The sequence below is a fragment of the Rhodnius prolixus genome, unplaced genomic scaffold (assembly GCF_049639745.1).
Source record: "Rhodnius prolixus isolate KJV_2025 unplaced genomic scaffold, Rpr scaffold_10, whole genome shotgun sequence".
NCBI lineage: Eukaryota > Metazoa > Arthropoda > Insecta > Hemiptera > Reduviidae > Rhodnius > Rhodnius prolixus.
This window is the reverse complement of record NW_027411615.1, coordinates 6676962-6702823: the sequence shown is the minus strand read 5'-3', so window position 1 is coordinate 6702823 and position 25862 is coordinate 6676962. Positions and strand designations below refer to the sequence as shown.

Here is a 25862-nt window from a genome sequence, read left to right as displayed (position 1 = left end):
TAAAGACGACCAAAAATTATTGAAATGTTACGAATTAAATCTACCTACTTATGACCGTTGAAACATTTTTATGAAACAAAATAATGAAGACTAAAATCAATTTTTTTAAATTACATGAGCACACTTAAAATGCATCTACTATCAACTGTCTTGGAAACATGTCAATTTCATAAACACTTCTGATCACATCAACTCATAATTAAAAATATACGTAAACTAAAAAAAAGTTGCTTACCTGCAAGAAGTCAGTAATGATGCAAAAACAAGTTTTTTAATTTCCTAGGAAGTTATCGCTTAATGCAAATCGATAATACAATCAGTTTTCTAAAGTACTTAAAGTTCTCACTGACTTAGTTACAGTAGCATCAACTTAAAACTATCAATCATTATTAAAAAAAAAAACATCAAATTATGAGGTAAACAGTGAATTTTAAACATGGAAATTTTTTTAGAGGAAAACTTCTTTTTAAAATACTGACGATAAAATCAACTAGGGTGAAGAATATTTAATAAATAATGCAAATTATTAAACTGTTGTTACATGATAAAGAGAATATTTGGACAAAACCTTCTAACGTTTTTATCCCATGCCTTGCCGGACATTTGTTTTTTTAAGAGGTTATTTAATGTTTATTTTAATAGTGTCAAACTACATGTTCATGCTACCTAGCGGTAATCGCTGGAACTAGTTCCTATGTTATTACATCTTTCTAGTTTAAGCTACTGCCGCTAGATGGCATTGGCATGACCTTAATACGTCTATTTCTTTTTTATTCCTAATTTTAAAGTAAGGACAGAATGTATTGAATTTCTAATAAGGTTGCCAAATTTCTTTAATTCAAATATAACCAAATTTCTTTAATTCAAATAAAAGGACTTCAGTTTCGGATTTATTCTTTGATTTAAATAGAGCAAATACCAAAATAATATATTTATAAATTCCACTCTCTTCACAAGCTATGTATAGTAGAACCAACCAATATTGGTACAACAAGCGAGGGAAATTCTTAATAAAAATCTATAAGATGTATTGATAATTCACTATTTACAAACTAAAATGTCCATAAGTAAATCAATAAAAACTAACGATTTTTATAAGGAGTTAAAGGTGTGGAGTAAAAGGTTGTCAACAAATCTAACGTTGTTCCTCAGCCATGCTAATCCATTGTATCCATCAACAAACAGTAAGACTTCGATCTTCTGTAAATACTTTATGCTCATATGAAAATACATTGAAGGTGATAATAGATTGGCTCAAACGTGACTTCGTACTTAAATGCACTGCTGTCAAACTTTTATCGGATGAGAATATCACTTAATACTTACTAAAAACTTCACTCAGCTCGATACTGAAAATTTAAGTTTTACAATTAATTTTGTGTTACCATTACTACAGGAAGACTTCGCAATCCTTTCTAGAACAAAGCGTCTCAACCTATCTTTTAGATTATTCAATATAGCGTTTCAAATTTATTAAAACTGACCGGTAGGACAGTTGTGTAAGGGTTGATCGTCAAAAACTGCACGAAAAAGCGTAACGTTGAAAAACACTCAGCTCTGATCATTTTTTTCTCTTTTTCTGTAAAAGATAAAATTCCCAATTTTTCTTCAAAATATTTATTATTAAAATGTGTAAGAAATAATATAATTAAAATGAGTGACACCTCATTCATGAATAGCGGTTTACGCGTTTACGTGCTACGTTGTTAACAAAAAAGTTAAGACCAATTTTTGAAAGTGCCGTTTTTGCAACTTTTTTTCTTGAAACCTATGAAGTTGTACAAGTTTACACTTGCAAACAAGTATATGCCCTATATTTTACTGAAAGTTTGGGAACATTATCTTTTATAGTGTAAAAATGGTCAAAGTTGGGTATTTTTAATTAAACGTTACGCTTTTATGTGCACTTTCTGGCGTTCAACCTTTATACAATTGTCTTACCAAATTTTTAATATAACGCTCATTAACCCAGTTTAAAGTAATAAATGTCCTTTAATTTCTATAAGACAGTTCCTTCAATTATTCAGTATGAATTAATTTTTTTCTTCTAATCTAATTACTTAATTACAAAAATATCATTTTAAATTTCTTGTTTTGTTGTAGCATTGACATCTTATCATTTAGCCTAAATACCCTTTTAAATTGGATGCATAATTTATCATTTTGTATGCCATCGTATTGTGCAATTAATCTATTTAAACGTGTAATAAATTAACTTTCAGTTTGAAGCATTTTTTCTTCCTTTTCCTTTGTTCGCAGTTTTCATTAAGTTACCTTGTTTGTAATGGTTGCAAATTTGTAAAATTGGATACAAATCTTTTGTAGTATTTACTTCTGCAAACCGTAAAATGTGTAGGAACTTTCAGCAGGTACAAAAGTGAAAATAATTGAAGTATCTATGATGGGAACTAAAAAAAATGAGTGATTTTAAAAAGTATTACTCTACCGAGCACGTACTTAAATAGGCCACCCCTACGTGGGCTATTGTAAAGATTAAATAGTTCTATGTTACTGATAAAAGATACAGAATAACCTACCTGAAGAACAGTTCCACAAATGGAGGATAGAAGATTTTCTAGTTATCACCATGAGTAAGACTGCAGAAATAGAATTTTTCTTTTAAAGTAAATCGTTTATCAAGCAGTTCAAGTACGTAGCAACTAAATTAAACCATTTTGTACTCAATTTTCATTAAAAAAGTTAGTTTTAAAATGATTATTAAAATATACCTATTCCCACCAACTTCCCATCACGCTCTTCACTTGCTGACTAGGTGAGGAAGGTTACAGTTGTACAGGTGTGCGATTCCGAATTTATTAAATCGTAAAAAAAAATGTGTAAAAATAATGAAATACAAATTATTTAAACCTAGTATTATTAAAGAATTTTTTACGTTTAGTGCATTTGTAATACTTTAAAATTCCAAAAATGGAGTTTATTGCATTTGAAATACTTTTTGCATTTTATTATGATATTAATAACGAAAATTTTTCTAATTTACTGATTATTGATAATGCGGACAAAATGGATAATGTTTATTTTTTTGTAATGTCAGGCCTATCTATTAAATTCAAAATTTTTTAATCCAAAGTTGAATGTCAATTGAATTTTACTGTTTTATTTGAAATAGATAAATTTATAACTATTATTATTTTATTTTATTTGTATTTTGTGTTTATATTTCAAGAAGTGTATTCTGTTTGTCACTCAACCCCATTTGTATGAGGAATTCCTCAAAACAAAATAAATAAATATATTAATATATAAATGTATATATTTTTTAGAATATACCAGTACTTGCAAACAGTAATAGCAATATAAATGAAATTAAATAATACTTATTTGAGGGGGGGGATGTAAGGGTTTTTTAAAGAAAATTTATTGAATTAGTATATTATACATGGGATGAAATTACATTCAAAGAACAAAACGTTTTAACATAAATAATTTTTTATTGTTAATAATTATAACATGGACATTATAAGTTACGATTTTTGTTTTTAGATATCAGACGAATTAAATTATTGTTTTACTGATTAAATTAGTGACTGATCCTTAATTTGTTTTAAAAATTTATGTATTAAAGAACGACCATGAAACAAATTACAACCAGTTTTTATTATTTCCAAAACTACGCTCTTAAATTATTATCATTTATATTGTTTTTCGAACATGCTTCGGAAATTCCTTATTGATCTAAAGTCATTTTTTTTCCTTTACAAAATGAAGGTTTTATAACTTACGATTGTAACATTTTATTTAACAAATGCTAGAGAAAAATTTTGATGGCTTTAACTTTAAACTCTAAGAAAATAATACATGTTTATATATTAATTAATTACAATAATAATGTACAAATATAATAATTTATTGAAATCTAGTAAAATAAATGAAAAAGACAATTACAATAAGTTTGATTATTATATATGTGTTCTAGGCCTGTCATTTTATCTAAATTAAATTCTTTATATAGAAATTTTATTACAATTATTAAGTCAAAAATGAATCAAATATATTATTGAGAGATTTTCTACTAATGAAAGTAACTTTACAGCTACTTCGACCAAAAAAAAAGCTAATTGATAAATATAAAAAAAATATGGAGGGAAAAGCGTAAAGATGGTTGTATCTACACTTCAATACTCTATTATTTCACGCCTCTTAAGGCCAACGATGTTAAATTATTTTTAAAAAAGTGTAACTTTATACCTATTCAATAGTTAAATAAGTTACAAGTGAAGCTTGTTGTATACGTTAGCCATCCTTGTTGTGAATATATCAAAACAATACGCTAGAAATCAATAAAATAAAGTATGAAGAATAATACAATTCAATTAAATTATACATTAGCTAATTTCCATTGAATGGAAAATAGAAAAGCGATAACAAATATATTATGAATATAACAATGAAGATATGTGAGGTTATAGAAACAAGAAAGTCTCATTTAAGGAACTTTCTTGTTTTAAAGGCAAACAAATGTTTATTATAACAAAATCTTTACAATTATTTAAGAAATTAATTCATTGTCTGTCATTGTATAGTTGTACTATTAAACATTTAGTTTAAACAAACAAAATTGGTAATAAACGATACATCCAGATTTTAAATACATTTATACCATTGGACTTTTTTAATCGCTCATTTCCCAACTACATTAACGAAGAAAAATTTAAATTTTACTTTTATCAACATTTTTAAAGTTATGTTGCTTTCAAAATAAATGTTTGTTTTTATCGTTATTACTGGACACATTAAATGGTTGTTCAATGGGGTAGGGGGATCGAGACTTCAAATATGTTTTTGGTATATGGTTTTGCGCTCGAAAAAGGGTCCCAAAATAAAGGAAAACTAGGTAAGTTTGATTTCGAGGAAATCATTGCAGCAACTTCTTATGTTCTAATTCCAAAGAATACATTACTTAGTATTTAGTTATTATTTCCTACACTGGATTTTTTGTCGTCTTGCCTAAACAAAAGAAGAATGACTGTTTACTAAATTTGCCCGCATATTTCTTTATAGCGCTGTATGACAAACTATGATTTTATTACAAACAGTAATGATTTAATCTGAACGAGTAAAAAACAAATTTATCTTATTTTCGAATCAAGGCGTTATATATTTTTAATGGTTAATAATTGAAAGTACCTAATAGTGAGGAAGGAGATAAATCCATGTCATGAGATTGAAATCTTGCTCAACTGTTAAAATTAAATTCATAGAGGAAGATTGAATTAACCATTTCTTCAGAAATCATGGAGTTCCTATAACTAATTCTGACAATAATATTAGCATTGAAGAGACTAAACCTTTTTTGGAAACGTAAAATGCTTAATTAAAAAAAAACATACCATTATAAATAACCATATTTGACGCACAAAATACTGTCTGAAAAACCATTTAGTTTTAGGAATTCCAACTGTTTCTAAACTGAAAAATATTGAGAATCTCCACAATTTGGAAAGCAACTATCAACACTGAGATGTTTCTGACTTAATAACATATATTTTTTTTTTTTTTAAAAAAAAAGAAGCTAGAGAAACTGGAAAAAATCAGCAAATATAACTTTTGTTTTTTTATTCTTTGTAAAATCTAATGTACGAAATTAGCCACTAACATTATTAAAAAAAAGAAAAAAAAGAAATAAAAGATGAAAAGTTGGTACATTTTGTATGAGAAGTAAACTATAGATATTTAAACTATACAAAAAAAAAACTCAGAAGTAACCAAAAAATGATTTGGGGTATATAATTTTCTCACATTTAAAACTAAATAATTATAAGTCATTTTTTTTTCTTCCCAAAAATAATCTTACATCGTTTAGTTTTGCTCAACCAAAGAAAATAAAAGGGCGAACATTTTTTCTCTTCAAAATGTGTATAATAAAATTATTTACACTATATTATATTAGAAGTGTTACTAACCTTAAATTCTAAAAATATTGGAATGCAATAGCTCATTTCTATTTCCACCGTTTTTGAAAAAAAACAAAACAAAAAAATATATATACGTAATGTATGCTAAACTCTTGGCGCTTATAAATATATTCATCTTAAGCTGTGGCCATTTTCCTTATTTCTTTTTTTATAAGATTTACATAATCGACAACTAATTCCTCATTATCAGTCTCATTGTTACTAAAAACAAAAGAAAAGGGTTTTTTATTTCATTTTTCTTTGATAACAGCGTACAATTTTATTAAATAATCTTTAATATTACGCAATTTTGACCTCACTAATTAAATTTGTGGCCAATTTTAATTTTTATTGTTTCATTGTATTTATTTTAGAGACAATAACTTTGGCACTAGACAAATATAGCTAAGTGTGAAAAATTTACATTCCAAATACTTTTTAATAAATAAAATGAATATATATCGTGAATACGACTTTGAGAGAGGTGAGGGGTATTATCTTTTTAATTATTTTATTGCGGTTAATATTAAAAATACTTAGTACGTAATTACGTTATAAATATTTAAACTCTCAAAATAAAAAAAAAATAAAAACAAAAAACATGGTAAGTATCTTACGTTGCAATTAATTCTATTTAATAACATTAAACTTACATAAAAAATTATGAACATAACGGTCAAAAAAATGATATAGTTATCTTTTTCTATGCGGGAAATCTAAATATAAAAACCAAACAAAAATTACTATAAGAATTCATCGAACAAACATATATTTACACAAATATTCCCTTACAAAACAATAATTTTTCACCGTTATTATTCAAAAATTCGTATCTAATCCTTCAAAATTATTGTAAGAACTTATTTAAACTGATTTTTTTTTTTGAAATTAATTGATTATGAAATAAATATATTTTATAAGTCAAAGAGAAGAAAATAGTTTAAGGATAGATCACTTTTAACTGAAGGATCAGAAACTCTGAGCTTGATGGCTAGCAGATGATTTAAATTATAAGCCTGCAGTAAAGTTGAGTCTATTTGTGTTTGAGCGATTCGGGCAATAACTTTGTTCGATTGATTAAAATAATTTTTAACTTATAATGTCGTCCAGTTTCAACCCGAATACTAAGGATAAAATATGGAAATTTTCTTCAAGAATCATTTTTTTAGGAAGGGTTACAACGGCCTATCAGGTTAAACTAAGACTTCTCTTAAACTTAAATCTAATTTGGGGAGAGAGATAAGCCACGATATGTTTAGGTACCTCGACTCTCGGACACTCTAATAATAATACTAATAATAAATAACAGTAACTTATTGAATGAAGTTATTGAAATTATAATAATATCCGAAGTGTTACGAGATCTGAAGTATAAACATCATGGGCAATAATAGTTTGCGAACACTTACACGGTTCTCTCTCTCTCTCTCGAGAAACCTGAAGAAGCAGAAGGCATAGAACTAGATGACCCCTATAGATTCTTTAGAGATAATGACCACACACCTGTACAGAGGGAGAACGTATCTTTCTGAGAAGGTTTCGAAAGGCGAATCTGCATCAGGAGTTGGAGGTAGAAATATCCTCCTAGGTGAGTCCTAGATCAAGGGATTTTTTAAAGTTCTGAAAAATAGATGTCCAAGAACTAGTACGGAAGTCATAACAGACCTCTTACAAGTCGCATGAAGCCCCACAAAACAAAAAACAAAAATTGGTAACCACTTCCCAACGAGTATGTCACCCATCCAGATGTAGTTCAGTGTGTCTAAGTCTTCGAATTACCTTGTTTACTAAGACGTGTTGAAGAATGGACGAACCGGCAAATAGTAGACAAGCATACTAATTGAGGACCAGATTTCTGATCTCAAGAGCACAAACACACATAGTCACATGTTTATTCATAAAATGCTTATTCAATCAATAAGAGCCGCATTGTTTGATTAAAAGATGTAGTAAAGTTATTTTTAATTCCTAAAATATGTCCATTAATAAAATTCAAAGAAAGTGTGCAAAATTATTTATAGTGAGTGGATTGTCAACATCTTCGGGGCGGCCCTCTAAGTAAAATCGCTATATTATCGCTGTGTCCCACATTTTATTCATTTATTTATTTTTTTAAACAAGATACGATTAGTACAATGGAAATGTAGTGATAAAATGTAATTTCTGATGTTTTTGTTAGTAATGTTAAAGTTATTTTCTACAAAAATAATTAGCGTTGTTCGAGTTGCGTTTTACATTATATGTTTAACATTATGATGGTAGAAATACATTTTAATATTTTTAAGTTGCTGTGGAAACTAAATGTTTATTGTACTTTTAATAAGAAATCTCCACTGTAACTGATTTTAACTCAAGAAAATTAAGGGATGTGTTTAAATTAACAAGAAACTACGCCAACTCTGAAAAAATTGGGCATGCTTACTTTTACTTTTAATCATTTGTCTGAGAGTGAACAAAGGGCTTAGTACAATTTACTTTTTGTTTCTCTGATTAATTATTTCCTTATTATTTTATGGCAAACAAAGGGAACCCAACCTGCTATTTTAAAGCATTTTAGCAAACCAGTTTAACAAACACGAATCATTTTAAATTTTTTTTTGTCAAAAATTTCATAATAAATACATGGATAACAAGTCCTCAAATTTCCTAATCTAAACTGTAATTACTGAAGCGAAGTTATAAAGATTCCAAGTTAGTTTACGGCAGAAGGGAAATAAAAGAAAAAAAAAAATCAGTTTAAAATACCACTTAAAGTATACTGAAGAGTGTTTTCAACAATCTTCCAAATAGACTACTAACTACAATCAGCCACTTCTTCAAAACAAATGTCAGGTACTTCGTTCACTTTCACAAAAAAACAAATAAAAACACAAAAAAATTAAAAAAAACCTGTTTAACCAAAATTTGTCGCACAGCACTAAGATTCCGCTCGTGTTACTAGACAGAGTTTCTTTTGAGCTTCACCAATAGCTCCCAGCAGTGCTTCTCTTTCTGATTGATCCACGGTAGGGTCTTGTAATCTTTGATGTAATTCAAGTACAGAATCGGTGGCTCGTTGTAGGAACTCTGCTGTTGAGGAGATAAGATCTTTTGACACTGTAACAATAAATTAATGTTATGAAACAGGAAACAGTAACTATTAATTAATTTTAAACATTACTTCAATAAAATAAAGAAAACTATTTGAACTCGTACAATTTTATTAGAAGTTACTTGCCTTTTATAATTAATTTGTCCCAAATAATAATTATTTAAAACTTTATACTAGCATTTGTCATAATAAAACACCTACTATAATAATTAAACCCATAATAAACCTGCTATAATACATTCTGAACCTGCTTTTATATGAAGAATAAAAGATGGTAGAAATTATTCCACGTTTTTTTTTTTGAAAAATTTATTGAATGAAAATTAATGAATACCTTTGTAATTTTGTAATTAATATGTTAATCTATTAAAGAGCAGAAATGTAAAATAAACAAATATATATTAGTGTTAGTTTTATTGTTATAAAATAAATCCACAAAAAATGCTACCTTTAAACATCTTTAGCGATCTTTCTACAACGTTTTAGTACCTACTTGTAAAACAGTTTAAACAGATAGAGAAAACATATATAATACTTTTAACGAGAATAAAGTCAAGTTATTTGGTTTGTTTGCGAAAATGGGAACATTTCTCTATTTTCAAACTTTCTAAAAGTATTTAGAAAAATTTAAAGGTATTTTTTTTCCTGAAGATGTTTTAAACAATCGATATTATAATTTTTGACTTATTAAAACAAAATTTTACTGTTGAAATTAAAATACTAAAACTAGTTACTAGAAATATAAATAAATAAATGATTGCTTACAAGGAGCCTTCGTAATGTCCATCATCCTGTCGGTATCCTTAACAGGTAGTTCAAACGGACTAGGATCCAGAGTCGATTTTATCATAGCACTACTGCTTCGCTGTATTTTGTTACTAACTCTGTTCAGTTCGCGATCAGAACCACTACGGCCGAGGGCTAGTCTTCTGCTGGAGCTGGAATATTAATCACATTTTGTTTTAATTCATTAATAAATTATTTTGAATTATTAATATCATTCTAGCTTTAAATCAACAACTCTAATCTAATTAGTAAAATAAATCAACCATTCAAATATTTATGTATATTTTTGTCTTAATTCTAACCTTGATCCCAGAATAACACTCTTTGGCCTTGGAGGTGGTGTAGGTTTTGAGCTTGCAGTTGGAGTTTGATTCTCCTCAGAACTGGAATCTTCGGTATTACCAGCTTGATTTAAGGCAACTGAAACAAAGTCACAATTGCATTAATGCCATGATTAAATAAAATAAACGAGATTACATAAATTATTCGAAAAATAAATAAAATTTTTCTGTTATTAAGTAAATTAAAGGTTAAACGTTTATTACTGTAAATGCCAGTAATTCTTGCAAATTTTCTAAAAATGTACTAGAAGATGTTAGTTGTATATTAGTTAAAAGTTCTGTTAAATGTTACCCATAAGTAATCTTGCAATGGGATGTCCAAAAGAATGTCAATTGGAAATTATTACTTAAGTCGATATGGTTAGAGATTGGCCGAGTAGTTACCACCCAAGAGTCAGAGGATTCGGAATTCATGATGAAATTAAATGAAAAGTCAAGAACTGGAAATTGAACAGTAATTATTTTACGAAAACCTAGTATATGCAATAGGATGGGATGCAGAAGGAAATATAGTACTACCCATCGATCAATTTACTTACTTATGGTCATCGTTTCACAAATATGGGGATGTGAGGTAAATAAAACAATCTTAAGTGCAGAAATAGGTATAAAAATGCTACATCAAGTCAATGGAGTACATCAGTAGTACATCAAGGAAAATAAGAACAGGATTTTCTATTGCATATATAAAATCATTTTACTGTATGCGTATACAGAAACGTAGACCTCTCTCGAATGGTTGTTAGAGAAATTGAAGGATACGAATGAAGAAGGGTTTCTGAAAAACATGATTGAACAAAATGAGAGATGTTAGAATACAATGAAATTAGATTTTATTGGGCACACGATGTGGAAGAAGGTTATAATTAGTACGAACATATGAAGAGTAGAACCATCGGGGAGGTTTTACAAAATATATATAGAAAATAGAATCCTGTAAGAAATGGTCGATCACGGCTTGACGCGATGCAGATTGGCGAAATAAGATAATGAAGAAGTAAAAGCTCTAATATTGATGAATTAGATTAAGTAAATAATACTGAAAGAAAAAACTTACTGCTTGAATAAGCACCAGACAGTCCTCTGCGTCTTGCTTCAATGCGAGATTTACTTATAGCATTGCTGGACATCTTGTTCTGAGACGATATGGTGGGCCTCATTATTCTTGAAGACACTAAACTTCTTTGACCAGTTGTCTGACTAATGTCACTTTCTGAATCACTCTAAAATTTTTATATTTAATTGTTAATTGTGTTAACATATTAAATGGCCAATATATATGAATCTGATATTGTGTTTAAATTTTACCTGATTCAATACACCAACAGAACTACTTCTGGTTATTGTTGAACCTTTTGTAGTACTATGTCTGGTGCTAGGCGAATGAGTCTTAACAACTTGGTGGGATTTTGATGATGGAACTGCAATAAAATAAAAATTTCTTTAATAGGCAATATTTATAGGCCTACGGAGAAATATACAAGAGTTAATGTTCAAGAAGACTCATGAATTTTACAGCGAAATTTCAAAATCTTTCAAATTTTATAAATCCTAATAGCTTCTTGTAATTAAAAGTACAATTCGCTTCACAACTTTAATATATACGCCTAAATAAAATTATTTATTTTATTGCATGCAACGTTTATGTACACATTCGTCGAAGAGACACGACCAATATAATTAATAGCAATACAAACGTAAATCAAGGCTTCAACTAAACTAACACATAAACGAGCATCTCTCTTACTGTACCTTATATTTATATCAGCAATTTCCATTTTCTTACCCGAAAACTGTTCATAAACTCGAACTTTTCTTTAATATTAAATGAAGGATGACTCTAATAGCTTCTAAGAAGAAAACTTTATTGCGCTTATAATTCGTGCTCAAATATTTTAAAAACTCGGATACCCTACGTTCTTCAATTGTAAAAAATGTTCTCACCTTTGTTTTATATACTACCTGGTAATGAGGTGTACCTCAGGTTTTACTTAACATCACTTTTTCGAGAAAAATGATACAAAAACATTAAAATTATAATTAACTATAAAAATTCTGAGATTCTTAGGTGAATATTAGCTAAATATGAAGTTTGTTATCCATCCAAATATAATAATAATAATAGTAGGATTAAGGAAGATTTGGAAGAACTAGAGCTAGACTTTTGGAAAAGCAACCAATATTCTTGAGGCACATGGAGAGTAGTTCTATGCAAGATGTAGAGAAAGATTAATGATTTCAAAAAGTGATTCGCTACCTTTCTACGAACCCGTAAATTCAATATGCCAATGTTCTGAGGAGAGAAAACATCTTTATCATCTCCATGAACTGCACTCAGTAACAAATTGGTGGGAATTTGATGATGGATTTGAATCCCTGAATGAAGCGAGCATTACATGTGAATCGTAGTTTAAGCTTTTTCATGATTGATAGTTTATCAATTATGAGTTGATAACAATACTTTTAAACAATTTAAAAAGGAACAAAGATCATTAAAGAATAATACTTACAATATAATCGAAGCAGTCATCTTTAAATTATTCTATAATTGTTTTAATAATAATTACAATTGTACGGAATATAGATTAACAAAATTTAAGGAAAAATATTCATAAAAAGTTTTAAAACTCCTTTTAAACCTTTACTCTTCTATATTGAATTCTAAGAAATAAACTTTTTGAGCCACCCTTCATTGTAACACTATTAAAAATAGAGCAAAAGAAATAAAAATACAAAAAAGACGAGGGGACTACCTGTCAAAGAGTTCCTCTGCCTGGGAGACGGATTGGCTAAGTCAGATAATGAACAGGCCCTCCTGATACCTCCTGGCTCCTCTTGTACTATAGTGAAATCAAAATCATGCAATGCTCACAACAACAGTTTCAAAACAATAAATACTAAATAAACAAAAAAATTTGTGAGTATACTAAAATGATTAGCAACAAAGTAACTAGTGAGGCAAAAAGGCAGGCACAAAATAAACACAAAAAGGAAGGAGCTTGGGAATTAAAAAAAAAAAAGTTTGAAAAAGTTTATTAAACTTAAAAAAATACATAAAAGTAATATAATTGGCACTAAATGTGAAACGTGACTACTTAATAAAATACATAAAACCTAAAACATCGCTTTGCCTGAAATGAAAGGAGCATCTCATCTCTCTCTCTACATGTGTTTAGGCGTAGTACAAAGAATAAGTTCGTAATTATCGCATGCACTATGAAACTACAAAAACTAAGAAACAAAATCAAATATGAACGAAAATAAATACACATAATTCATAAAGAAAATGTGGCATCTCCAAAATACCTGTTGGACATTTATCTGGCAGTATCTGGCCGTTCGCTATTCTCCGGGCCAGTTGATTGCCTATACTTGGCTTCCATCTTCTTTTCGGTGAATTAGCACAAGAAGATGAAGTGCCCGGGGTAGAGCTCCCGGATTCACAAGAAAACTCCTCCCTAGCTGCAGAAATACGTTCAAAATTTTGTGACAACAATTTCACTCGTCCACCGTTGAACTGCGGTAGATCGCTGATTGAATTAAGACCAGGATCTTTGACCGGAGAACCAAGGATGTCATTTTTAAATGGATTCCGGTTGAGCTCATTTTTGGCCGCCACTTGTTGTTTCATATTTATGCTGGCCACAAATTTATTCACTTTACTTTGACTATTCATTCTGTTATTGGCAATATTTACTTTTGGTTTAGGTGGCTTGTGTGCAACAACAGGATGGTCTACCGTTTGTACATTGCTCTGTTTCTTTTCCTCTCTGCTTTGGTGTTTTTTTAATAAGGCATTAGGTATTGTGGGTTTTTCAGGACCGTCACCAAAAGGTATGAAGAATGATTCGTTTTTATTTTTTACCTCTTCAGTTTCTGGTTTTTGAGACCAATCACCGTTTGCTGCACCTTCAAATGGGGTTTCTGGGCGACTTTTTGAAGTTTGCATTGCCATTAGGTCTTTGCTAGTAGTATCCTGTAAACTTCTGGTTCTGACTACTATTTGTTTCTGTGGTATTTCATCAAGATCTTCAGGAAGCTCTTTAATATCACCAGTGTCGGTCAGTATACTCTCGGTACTGTGGAATACTTCACGATTACTAAACAAAAATTGATATTCACTTTCATCCGTGAGTATGCTCTCCGCACTTCTACACGTGTTATTCTTCCTAAGGAAAAAACTGGCACTACTGTGCCTCTCCCAACCTTCTCCATTGTTGTCGTCCACTAATATGTTTTCTTCACTATGAAACTTTGTTCTCTCTATTCTTGTTGAACCTTTAAAACCAATAGCACTTGCAGATCTTTCTAATATTTGATATTCACTCATACATCGACGTGGTTTAGTCCCATATTCACTACATTCCTCCAATGAATCGGAACTGTATTCATTTGGGTCTGATTCATTATTTGTTCCAAGATATAATTCACACATTTTATTAACATCACTCAAATCATCCACAGACTTTGATTCCCTACTAACGTCAACCTCTTTTTCATTTATATTAACATAGAAACAACATGAATAACGTTTATACCGATTAGCTAATTTTATAGGAACTAATATCTTGTTCGGTTCTACGAACGATTTGGTAGGTGATAAATTTTCATTAACCGGTGAACCAGTAAGTGAGGCGTCCATAGATTTACATCCTGATTTGTAAGGGGTTACTGAGAGTTGTGACAAGTTAAGGCTGACAGGGCGATTGTTAGAATTGTTAGTACGAGGTTTTCTAGTAAATGTACTGCTATCAATTTCGTTACCTTGGTGTACAACTCGATGTCTAGGAACTGGTTTCGGACGGGGTTCTTTAAACGAACCATGATAACTAAGGTCTTGAATACTCTGACTTGTCTTTAAATTGGATCGATAACCAACCTGTAACAAGATTTATTTTCGGAAATTATTGAGAAAAATTAATATTCCTATACAAAAAGTTGATTACATATCTCATTCTAAACCTGACAACAAAATACCAAACGAAAGCGAAATCAGTAAGAATAATTTCTTAATTTCTTACTAACGTATGCATTTCATATTCTGTTCATTCTATTCTGTAAGTTTCATATTCTGTTTAAGGCGCGCCAAAATTTAAGGTCACTAGCGCCTATTTATCTTTATAGTTGTCCTTATATTAATTAAAACAATAGAGATGGATAGAATATGATATGCTTATTGGTCTGCTTTAAAAAAATAGATTTATGTTAAAAATTACAATTTTTGTTTTATACTGATGGATTTAACATTTAAAATATTAAAATTGTGATCAAGTATGTATTATATAATTATTAAATACTATTATTATGATAGAATGATGTATTTTAATTGATTCTCGCAATATCAACTTCAAATCCAAACAGTTACCTTGAAATTAGAAAAACGCAACCTAAATATTCCATCATCAAAACGGATTGTTATTTATAATATTGACGAATCAATACATTTCAGACTATCCCTTTAGAATCATATCCGATCTACATTCACCAAAGAACATTAGGTGAGAGCTTCAATTGAAAAAAAACATCAATAGCAGCAAATAAATAGAAGTACATCAAACATTACTAACACTCTGTAACTGTCTTCTAGTTTCCTGTATACGTCGTTGAAGTTCTTCTCTTTTGTTCAATGCACTAACATCGTTCTTAGCATGCTTGGCTGCTTGTATGACACTGGAATTTCTAACAGTACTACTCTGAACGCCGTGTGCGTGTTGTGAAGATAGACTTCGTTTTCCTGAAAGGAAATCGTATTTAGTGAACAATTAAAAGTTACTTAGCTAATTGAAGAAAAATATGTATTGATCTTAACCTTTCTTGGCTGGTGTATGCGAGTCTTCGGCGCCACTTAAGGACTCAAAAGTATTCTTCAGAAATTTTTCTCTGAAAAAATTAAAAATTTAATATTAGTCTTAGTAGCTTTAAGGGTACTTTAAGGCTATTATGTTTAAATGTAAATGAATGAATAAATTACCTAATTGAATGCATATTGTGATCTGAGGTGGGTGTTGTAGCTTGTTCATCTTCATCACTTTGGCTTCCTGACATGGAGCGACTTGCGCTAGACATCTCACTTGTAACCATTAATAAATCTGGCCTTTTGGATTTTCTCATTGATTTTCTTAGTTCCGTCGAATCAATGTTGGTAATTGGGAATTCCCTGAACGAAAAAGTGCTAAAGTTACAACTTTCAATATACTTACCTCACTATTTTTTCAATGAATTTCTTGAATCTAGTAAATCAAAATAATACCTATTTGGTTCTTCAAGCTGAGGCATGTACAACGGTCTTCTAGTGTCACTAGATTCTCCTTCAGAATAATCTTCAACATCACCATCATGTTCAGTACTTTCCATATCCTGTTTACAACATAATAAGTTATTCAAGGAAAAATTATTTATCCAATGTTATAAATTTTGATGATGTTAAGATAAACAATCAATGTCAGTTTCTGTCATCTCTAAACAAACGATTCCTACAATGCGTACCTAATGAACGTACAAAAATGGAATATTTGAACTATTATTACATTTTAAAAATATCTAAGAAGAAAAAAAAGCCGTTTAAATAATTATTTCAAAGAAAGTTTGTGCGATGACAGATCCAAACTTCTTGAAAGATCCATTTATGATTTCTGTACAACTAGCAAATTTAATTTTCTGCTTCGCCGAACACCCAAAAAAAAGTATGAGACTTATTCAGACTTTTCATAGGAGTTACGTCAGATTGGATTTTTACCCTCAATAATCAATCTTAAAATAATAATAATTTTTTTCACTGTTGTCTTTGTATATTTTAGATTACAAAGATCTTGCCATGAATAAAATTAAATATAAAAACGTATAAAACAAAAACATGCAATCATTTAATACCATATTATCAACCTCGTATTTGAAGCTTCCTAATGAACTATCGTCAGTATGGTGTTTGGTATTATGATTATTTTCAACTAAATCACTTCCTCTAGTTAAGGTAATTTTTCCACCGATGGTAGTACTCTATAAAAAATATCAAAATTAATTGAAAAAAAAGAATTTAAAAAGAGAAGAAATTGCCTAGGTTTCTTCTTTTAAATTAATTGTGGAAATACTAACAATTTTTTCAGTCTGTGACATTATTTCCTGTATACTATCTGAGCAACGTAGAAAATCTATACTTGAATCTTGGCTGACCTGAAAGCAACATTGCTTGTTGGATCCGTATGTAAAGATGGCGGTACAAATTTGGTTATTGTAAAATTGAAATAAAAGAGAAGATTGAAGTAAAGAAAATAGTTGTATACTTTAGTAGAAAAAAAGGGAAACAGATTAATAGCATTCCACATAATAATTCAAAAGAAGAAGGGAAAAATAGAAGCAAATATTACTAAAGATTGCCAGAGGACTTGTTAGATAGAAGTAAAATTTTTGAATTACCTTGGTAACTGAAATAGTTTCCCTTCTACTGTTAGACAGGATAGATCTTCCCGTTTCGGCACCACTATCAACTGAACTGTCCTCTTTACTTCCGTCAGAATCTAGGCGTTTATCTGTTATATTAGAAAAGAGTTCAGTAGAAATTAACTTTAAAAAGTCACTTTCTTTTATTAAATCGTTCTCTATATTTACGATTATTTTTTAAATTAACACATTAATAACTAAAAGTGATTACTAATTAATTCTACCTGGTTGAGATGGAAAAGGGATGATGCTATCACTATCATAAACGGACTTAATGTGGTCTAATCGTTGAGCCCATCTGCCTTTGGGTCCAGAAACCCTGGTACCACCACTGCCGATATCACTAACATCCAATTCTTTCTTTGCCCAAATCGGTAACTGTCCAAAACTGTATCTAGACATTCATAAAAAGTTTTTGAACATTTCTCTGCTCTATTCAACCTACTTTATTTATGTAGCAACGCTCAATAATATGTCTTATAAAGAAGACTTTAAAACTACGATTCACATCTATTTTTAATAAATTACAATTTAAAATACTACAATACCTGTAATCCGCTTGATTAGCATTTGGATCAAACAGATCTAAAGGTGGAGTGCCAGGGAAATCATCAGAATCGTTATGACTCAAACCATTCGATAACTTTACTGGTTTCCTAAAAAAAAGTGTAAAAATAAAGTGTAAATAAACTCATTTTTATTAAATTATTAAGCAAATAGCGAATTAGTAAAGAAGAATTACTGAGCAAGGTTAGAAGTTGACTAAGTAATAGAGATCAGTTGGACGAGGTTCGTGAATGGATCGATCACTTAATAGCTAGCTACTGATTAGGTTTAATCTAGGCTGTGATTTACCCTCCTGTCAGATAAAAGGTGCAAAGGAGACCTTCATATCCGGCTGATTTATTTTCTTTCTATTTTACAGACTGATTATCTGCCTTAATCATTTGGCTAGTAACGTTGCGGTCAAATTAAAAGTAGGCGATAACTACTAATACTGATGTTAATGCGTATGTTTGTCCTTAATTAATTATAAACGTTAGTAGTTAGTCCATTAGTAGCTCAGTTGACTTTTCTTTTGAATAATCTTATTTCGAAAAAGATGTACTGAAGGAAATAAAAATTCTATTCTTTCGCAAAGTCGTTGTCCTTACCTTAACTAATATCAACTTCTCGTTTTACATTTAAGACTATTATTGCCTTGGATACTATTCTTTGGTATGAAATATAAAAAAAAAATGTTTAGGGGTAATCAGCCGACAACCAAACGTTGAATATAGCTTTTCGAATAAATAAAGCAATGCTACGGAGGATTAATACTTAGATAGGTGAGCTAAGAATGTAGCTCTACACCCTCTTCGAGAAAATCGCGAAAATAACCTTTAAGTCATCTAGTTGGGTTAACATAACTTTAATTACTTCTTACTTAGCAAAAAAGAATAACTCACTTGATCCTCGCCTGTTGTTGTGATAGTCTGGCGTGCATTGTGACCACCATATCATGAGGTACTGTCCACACTAAGACACAGCCATCACCAGAAGCTGATACCAATCTCTTACAATCTTGACTAAATCGTAAACCAGTAACTAATTCAGAATGGCCAGACATTGTTGCCATACATTCACCACTATAATAATCATATATGCATAGGGTTTTGTCTGTACAAGAGGTTGCAACATAAATTCCACTGGCATCCAAAGCAACCTTTAAATAAAAAAAAAAAAAATTAGATAATGCATGAAGCAATTTGAACTTGAAAAAAAAAAATACAAGAAAGAGTAGGAGGAGCAGCAAATCTCCCTTCAATATTGTTCAAATTTTTAATTTCTATTCTACATCGAAAATAAGCCAGCGTGTATATTCTGCCTTACGTCCTTAGTCGAAAAATTACTAAAAATATTTTTAAAAACAGCTACTGCTCCTATGTACTATTCGTTTGCTATTACTATTAATTAGCATGTGAAACAGTCAGGTAAACGATGCTTAAGGCTAATAATATGATAAATCAACTACTTTATTCCACCATAATTCTGACTGAAACATAATCAGGGAGGTTACCTACACTTTCAAAGGTAATAAATACTAGGACCACAACTTATTACAAACTGAAAACTCATAATAAGAAGTTCCAAGATAAATTAACCTAGCGTTCTGAAACCGTGAGTAAACTTTACTTTACTTTACCAGACTGATTGTCCGATTAATATGTTATCGATATGCAGACTACTCTCCCACCTACATTATACAATAACAAACTAATCTAAACAAGAATGGAATAGTGCTTATCACATTCACACTCTGTTTAACTTTAACCAGTATTGCTTGGTCGGCTCCTAATCCGATGATTTGTAAAAAAAAAAAAGATTGTAAATATTTACGTTAAAAAATAAGGTTGTAAATAGGTGTTAATATTACGAATAATTAAAAATGAAAATAAATAAATTTTTGTGCAATACCTCCATCATCGTATCACCTTTGAGGAGAAACTATTTGAACTTGACCAACTTAAAGTTCGTCGTAAGTTCGAAGATATTGTATTCTGCCCTACAAGGCTAATTTCTATACATCCCTCCTATTAACACGTATCATATTTTTATTTTAGAAACAAGTCTAAAACCTTCAAGAAGTTAAAACAACTTCAGAGACAGTTACTTTTAGACCAAAATTTTGTTTCAACCCCTGAGGCTTAATCGAAAGAATGACCGAATTATTGCAAACTTATTTTCGTCGAAGAATAACTACAAAAAAAATTTGAACAAAATTGGAGGGAGACTTTGCACACCCTCATCTTGTTAGTTCACGATCAGTACTGAAATAAGTACTTACTTTTATGAGGGAACCATCTTCGCCAACTGAACCTTTGAAGGTTTTACTGTGTTTTCCAGTTAACACATTGTAAACTCTGATATTACGATCCTGACAGGCAGTGATTACATGCTTATGTGACACGTCCACTTCCATATCGTACAGTGTAGTTTTACCAGCTGCGTTGTAAATTCGATTAAACTGTAGCTGACCGTCTGCGTTCTGCAAATTTACGAATAATATTTATTTCAAAATTTATAATTGTACTAAAATAAAAAAACACAAGAAGTTAAATCAAATAAATTTCTTACAGTTTGAAGTTGACGGAAGATTATAGATTTATCAGCACCACAAGATACCATTTGCAAATTTGATTGCGCATTCAAAAATCTTACAGCCGTTATCGAAGAAGAATGATCGTCCAACGTTTGTACGAAATTATAATCTTCTTCTACGTCGAATACATGAACAAGTCTATCACGAGAAGCAGAAGCCAAAAACTTTTTACCATGTGAATACCTATTATATTCTAAACAAAGAACTTCTGCGTCGTGGGCTTCAATAAGGCAAATTTCGTCCAATGTTTCAACATCATGTACCCTAAAAGTAATAATATTACAAATAATTGAAAATTACTCGATAAAAAAAAGCAAAGGTTTAACATGAAACCAGATTTTTACCTTATATTACCAGCACGATCGCCACTAGCTAGATGTTTACCATCTGGACTGATCCTCAAAGCTCTAACCCCGTTCTTGCCATCGTACGCTGCTGGATTTTCAGCTTTTTCACCACCAGCTAACTCTATATCTTTCAAAGAATTCAGTTCTGGGTCTACGTATATGACCTTTATTAATTCCTAAACAAAGAGGAATCAAAATGAAACTAGCTCAAAAAATATGCTATTTCTTAATCCAAAAAATGAAATGACAACTTACTTTACTGTAAATATTACGCTGATAGACAGTGCCAGGATGTGTTTTGAATTGAGGATCAACATTCCAGACTCTGATGGTATCATCACTCGAACAAGTAACAAATGATCCAGGTGGCACATGTGGAAGACTACCTTCTGGGAACATCTCCACTCCCCAAATACATGCAGAGTGGTACAAATAAGAATGAGATTTCCCTACCTGCAATTTATTACAATTTAATAATTAAACGTTATTTAAGATATAACAAATATATATAACAATCAAAACCAATGGTTCAACGTGGGTACTGTAGCCCATTACTATGCGAGTGAAACCCTGAATGACAGCGTTATAGAAATACAAGGTACACTAAAGTTACTACTACGAATTCCCTAGAAAAATAAAAAAGTTCGTTGAAATGGATAAAGTTATTACGTCCCATCAAAAGTAATTTGAACGGGCTATCTTTGAATGAAATTCTCCAAAATTTGAAGGTTTTTAAGAAGCCTTCTCCACAATCAACAGTGAAAAAATTGGTGCCTAAATTCAAACTAGTTCACTCTTCTCTAGAAGTTGATCTGCGTGAAGTACGGCCCAAAACTGCAACGGAAGATAACTCTGAGAAGAGATATATTTGGCAATTAGAGATGTATGAGATAGCTAATTAATAGACGTATCAGAAAAAAGAATTAAAAGATTTAACATGAAGAATTAACAGAGAGGAAGCTTTGAGAAAGATGGGTGCCACATTTGATGGTGACCAGAATCAAATGCCATCACTTAGAGTAACAATATTAATACCACATTAAAAAGAATCCAAAAAGTCTTTCGGACAAACTGGACGTTAAAATTCTTGAATAGAGAGAATAATAAAATAGAAAATCATCTTTCATTAGAGCTAAGCAACAGACCATGCAGGTGCTTAGACAATGGGAAAACTGAGGGATTCGAAAATGACTTCTACCCTAATCACCAGATTTGGAACCCCTTGCTTCTAAATATTCTTGGGTCAAAAGAAATTGGTGACAAGAAAAAGTTTTAAAATCAAGTGGTGACGTCTGCCATGGATGGGTTTTTGCACAACTTTCAGATTTGCATAAAGGCAATCTTTCTCGACTTTATAATCAATATTTCCTGTCATCAATTGCTTAAACTGAGATATGTACTACTGATCCTTTAGCTTATGTTATTTCCTGTGATTCATGAGGTCCTGGAGCTGAGTGTGGTGCTATAGAGTAATGTGATTTAGAACATGGGTGGGTATATTGGTCTTAAGCGATAAGATTGTACAGAACTAAGGTCCAGTTATCAAGATAGAGAGATCTATTTGAGTGCAACTATTTGAATTGGGTGCAAGTAAGCAGTTTATGAAGACATAGTCACTGATATCCACACTCATTTAAATTTTAAAAATTTATTTACTAAGCTGCTTACCCTCTTTATATCTCGAACATCCCAAATATATAAACTGTGATCATTGTATACACAAGTAAGTTTCATATTTCTTTCATCATACGTGACTGCAATGGCATCTGGGTACTTGGCTTTCTTCGGGTGGGAAGACATATGACTGAAAATATATTTTATATTAACTTCAGTTTAAAAAAAAATAAATAAATAAAAAAAAGGGTAATTTATCCTTCAATCCTAACCTAATATCTAAACCCTGAGCAACGTCTACACCAAGATAATGTGTTCGAGGAAGTGTTGTAATAAACTGAAGAGTATGGGGATCAAAACATCTGACTATTCCGTCAGCACAGCCTATAAATATTCTATGCTCTCCAAGGGTCATACAGTTGGCACTCGTTGTCTGAAACAATTCAAATAAATTATTATCCTATATCTTAGTTTTAAGACAATGAGGTTTTTAAAGTACATATAAGAATCCTGGCGAGAGAATATGATTATACAGAAACAAAGAGCAGAAAAAATAAATAAATTGTAGATTAGATTGTTTTCAAGAAATCGCTACTGAGTAGTTAAAAACAATACCAACCCTAAGTTCCACCCATTTGTCCAACAATCGTCTGTTGTTGAACTCACAAAGTAGACCGGACCTGGTGATCGTGTACGTTGAGTCAGCAGTTTCTCCTCTTCCACAGGCGACATCAACAAAATCATTATTACGCTGTTCTCCGAGGATTGCCGATCTACCCATTAATGGCACTGGTTCCTTATACTGTAATACAAAAAAATAAAAAAAAGGACGTTACCAGGGATTAGTTTTTTTTAATTAAAGCGCGACATCTGAGATCACAGGATATTGGTCTCCGTAGTGATCTCTTGTTAAAATCAATCTTGTCCATGAGCTGTAAAAGGCTTGTAGCAAGAGAAAATATAAGGGAAGCCAGTACAAAAGAAAATTATAATAAACTTAATAAATGAGGAGATACGATCACTGATGTGGAATTTAATTTTAAGATAAAGATTAATAACTTTTTCCGTCCACCACACTTAGAAAAAATGAACGCTACCTCCCCAGTAGACATCTCATTGTTTTCTGCAGTAAATTAAAATTGAAAACTTATCATTCACAGCTAACTTCCAACTCAGAACCATTTCCAATCTATGACTTATTCCTTATAACGTATCCTCTATTGTCAAAAATTATTGCTTTTCCTTCTCACTATGAATACTTTTTAAAAAATAATAAGTGGTCATAATTTAAAAAATTTACCTTAGACCCACGATGGTACTCTAGGTACCAGAATTTAACATGTCTATTGCCAACTGTCACAAAGTAGGAACCATTTTCAGCAAAAGATATTGCTTTAACCTTAGTGGAAACTTTATTTGATGCAACTTTCAGTCCTGCTCGCCAATCCCAAACATTAACTATCATATCATGTTGGGAGCCAACTGATACAACATATTTTTGGGTAGGAGAAAATGCCTGAAAACAAAAAATTGAAAAAGTTTTACTAGTTTTTAAAAGAGGAAATTTTTGGAATTATTTTCGGTTATAAAACTATAGCAAAAAAATTATAATGCTGACTAGTATCGCTGAAAATTACATTTTCATTAAATTTGAAATAAATGAATTTTAAACTAATATAATGTTCACAGCTTGCAGACAAAAAACTTCCTAATTATAATCAACCAAAGTTCAACACTGAATAACTTTAAGCATTCAAGAAGTTTAAACAGCATAAGAAAGTCGTGAATCAGTTAAAATGAGGTGTTATTCTAGTTACTATAATCGTCTGGAGAAACTGAAAGTGCTGAATAAAATGAAGGCGGGAAGAATCGTGATCCAGTGTTGTATAATTTTGAAAGTTTAAAGGACGAACTAGCGAAATTCAAAAATACTTTCATAATTTCGTTTTTTAAATTAACGTTGAAGTGATTATAGGTTACGCATTAATTACTGGGGGGAACAAAAAAGATTTTTTTCTATAGATGTCATAATTCATAATATATTAATATATATACTTTCTCTTAAAGCACTACGATAGTCGAGCAGCTCGACTAGATAACTTACCAAGTTTATCCTTTACAGGCACTGTATGTAATCTTGCTGTTGATTAGTAGTTACTATTATTCATAGTTTTCATTAAGTTATCTATTAGTTTCCTACAAAATGATTTACCTTAAAAGTATTTTGGCAAAATACTATCTCATGAAAAACCACCACCGCTATGTTAGGACTAACACGTTATGTGAGAAGGTTTCTCTTAGGTTACAGACAGGTGACTAATATTTCATATAACATTTAAAAAGTATTTCTAACTAGGAATTTTAAATTTTAATCATTAAATTAAATAAAACAAATTAGTAATATTAATATTACAAAAATAAATTATTTTGTTGCTATGTTTAATATACAAATCCAACTTATAAAACTGATGTTTCAATCATTACTTTTTTACCAGTAGAACTTGAAAATTGAGCACCCTTCGCTAAATTTTAGACCCCAGAAATTAACATATTAACTGCTTATTAACATATTATTTGATTAAAAAAAAATCTGAAAGTATTTTTTGATTTTTTAATTCATTCTTTCGTAAAAAAATTAAAATCCTTTCATTAAAAAATATAAGAGGTTCTAGGTTCAATTCCCTGTCTTGCCTAGATTTGTAAATAAGGGAAATTTACAGTAAAATTTTTTAACTTTATTTTAACAAAGTTTCTTTATTTTATGCCTTATTCTTTTCTGTTAGCTGTTTGACATTTATACAGCTCAGTCCTTAAGAGGCAAATAGGAATTATGCCACTGATTACCAGTTCTGATTGAAAGTTTGGATCAACGCGCACGCTTATCCCAGTCATCTCAGATCCTCTTAAAGCATACATTATCTTCAGATGCTTTGCGAAATTGTTTTCGAATTAAAAATTAATAACATACCGAAATACGAGGGTCGTTTGAAAAGTCCGTGCAAAGTCAGAGAGATAGCACTACTGGCGCGTATCGAGGTTATTTTTAGTTAGTAGCATCTCTTGGAAGAACACACACCAAGTTTCAGCCAGATCGGTCTATTTCTTTGTGTTTGGCATTCGTTTGAATCGAGGAAGTCGAGTGATTTTCAAAAAATGGACGAAAAAGAATTTCGTGTGTTGATTACACAC

At 30.5% G+C, this 25862-nt stretch overlaps 1 protein-coding gene across 13 annotated transcripts in view; it reads right to left on the bottom strand.

Moving 5' to 3' along the window:
• Positions 1-3432: 3432 nt before the first annotated feature.
• The window catches only part of Wdr62 (WD repeat domain 62), a 225926-nt gene continuing 203496 nt past the window's right edge, over positions 3433-25862 (bottom strand). For 3 of the 13 annotated variants that reach the window (XM_074133282.1, XM_074133287.1, XM_074133293.1), the window contains 25 exons: positions 23974-24189; positions 23293-23475; positions 22946-23106; positions 22728-22863; positions 21315-21512; positions 21057-21235; positions 20688-20976; positions 20398-20598; positions 19019-19275; positions 18119-18226; positions 17795-17964; positions 17547-17659; positions 17226-17303; positions 17004-17129; positions 16384-16490; positions 16105-16305; positions 15943-16013; positions 15701-15867; positions 14898-15012; positions 12887-12973; positions 11442-11554; positions 11191-11356; positions 10095-10212; positions 9772-9944; positions 3433-9011 (listed from right to left, as the gene is read on the bottom strand). In XM_074133282.1, coding sequence (XP_073989383.1) covers positions 8833-9011; positions 9772-9944; positions 10095-10212; positions 11191-11356; positions 11442-11554; positions 12887-12973; positions 14898-15012; positions 15701-15867; positions 15943-16013; positions 16105-16305; positions 16384-16490; positions 17004-17129; positions 17226-17303; positions 17547-17659; positions 17795-17964; positions 18119-18226; positions 19019-19275; positions 20398-20598; positions 20688-20976; positions 21057-21235; positions 21315-21512; positions 22728-22863; positions 22946-23106; positions 23293-23475; positions 23974-24189 — 3912 coding nt within the window. In that variant the 3' untranslated portion in view covers positions 3433-8832. Of the gene's footprint in view, positions 9012-9771; positions 9945-10094; positions 10213-11190; positions 11357-11441; positions 11555-12886; positions 12974-14897; positions 15013-15700; positions 15868-15942; positions 16014-16104; positions 16306-16383; positions 16491-17003; positions 17130-17225; positions 17304-17546; positions 17660-17794; positions 17965-18118; positions 18227-19018; positions 19276-20397; positions 20599-20687; positions 20977-21056; positions 21236-21314; positions 21513-22727; positions 22864-22945; positions 23107-23292; positions 23476-23973; positions 24190-24777; positions 24946-25862 lie in introns of those variants that run through there. The other 10 variants (XR_012460107.1, XM_074133283.1, XM_074133294.1 and 7 more) reach the window with 10 other exon arrangements.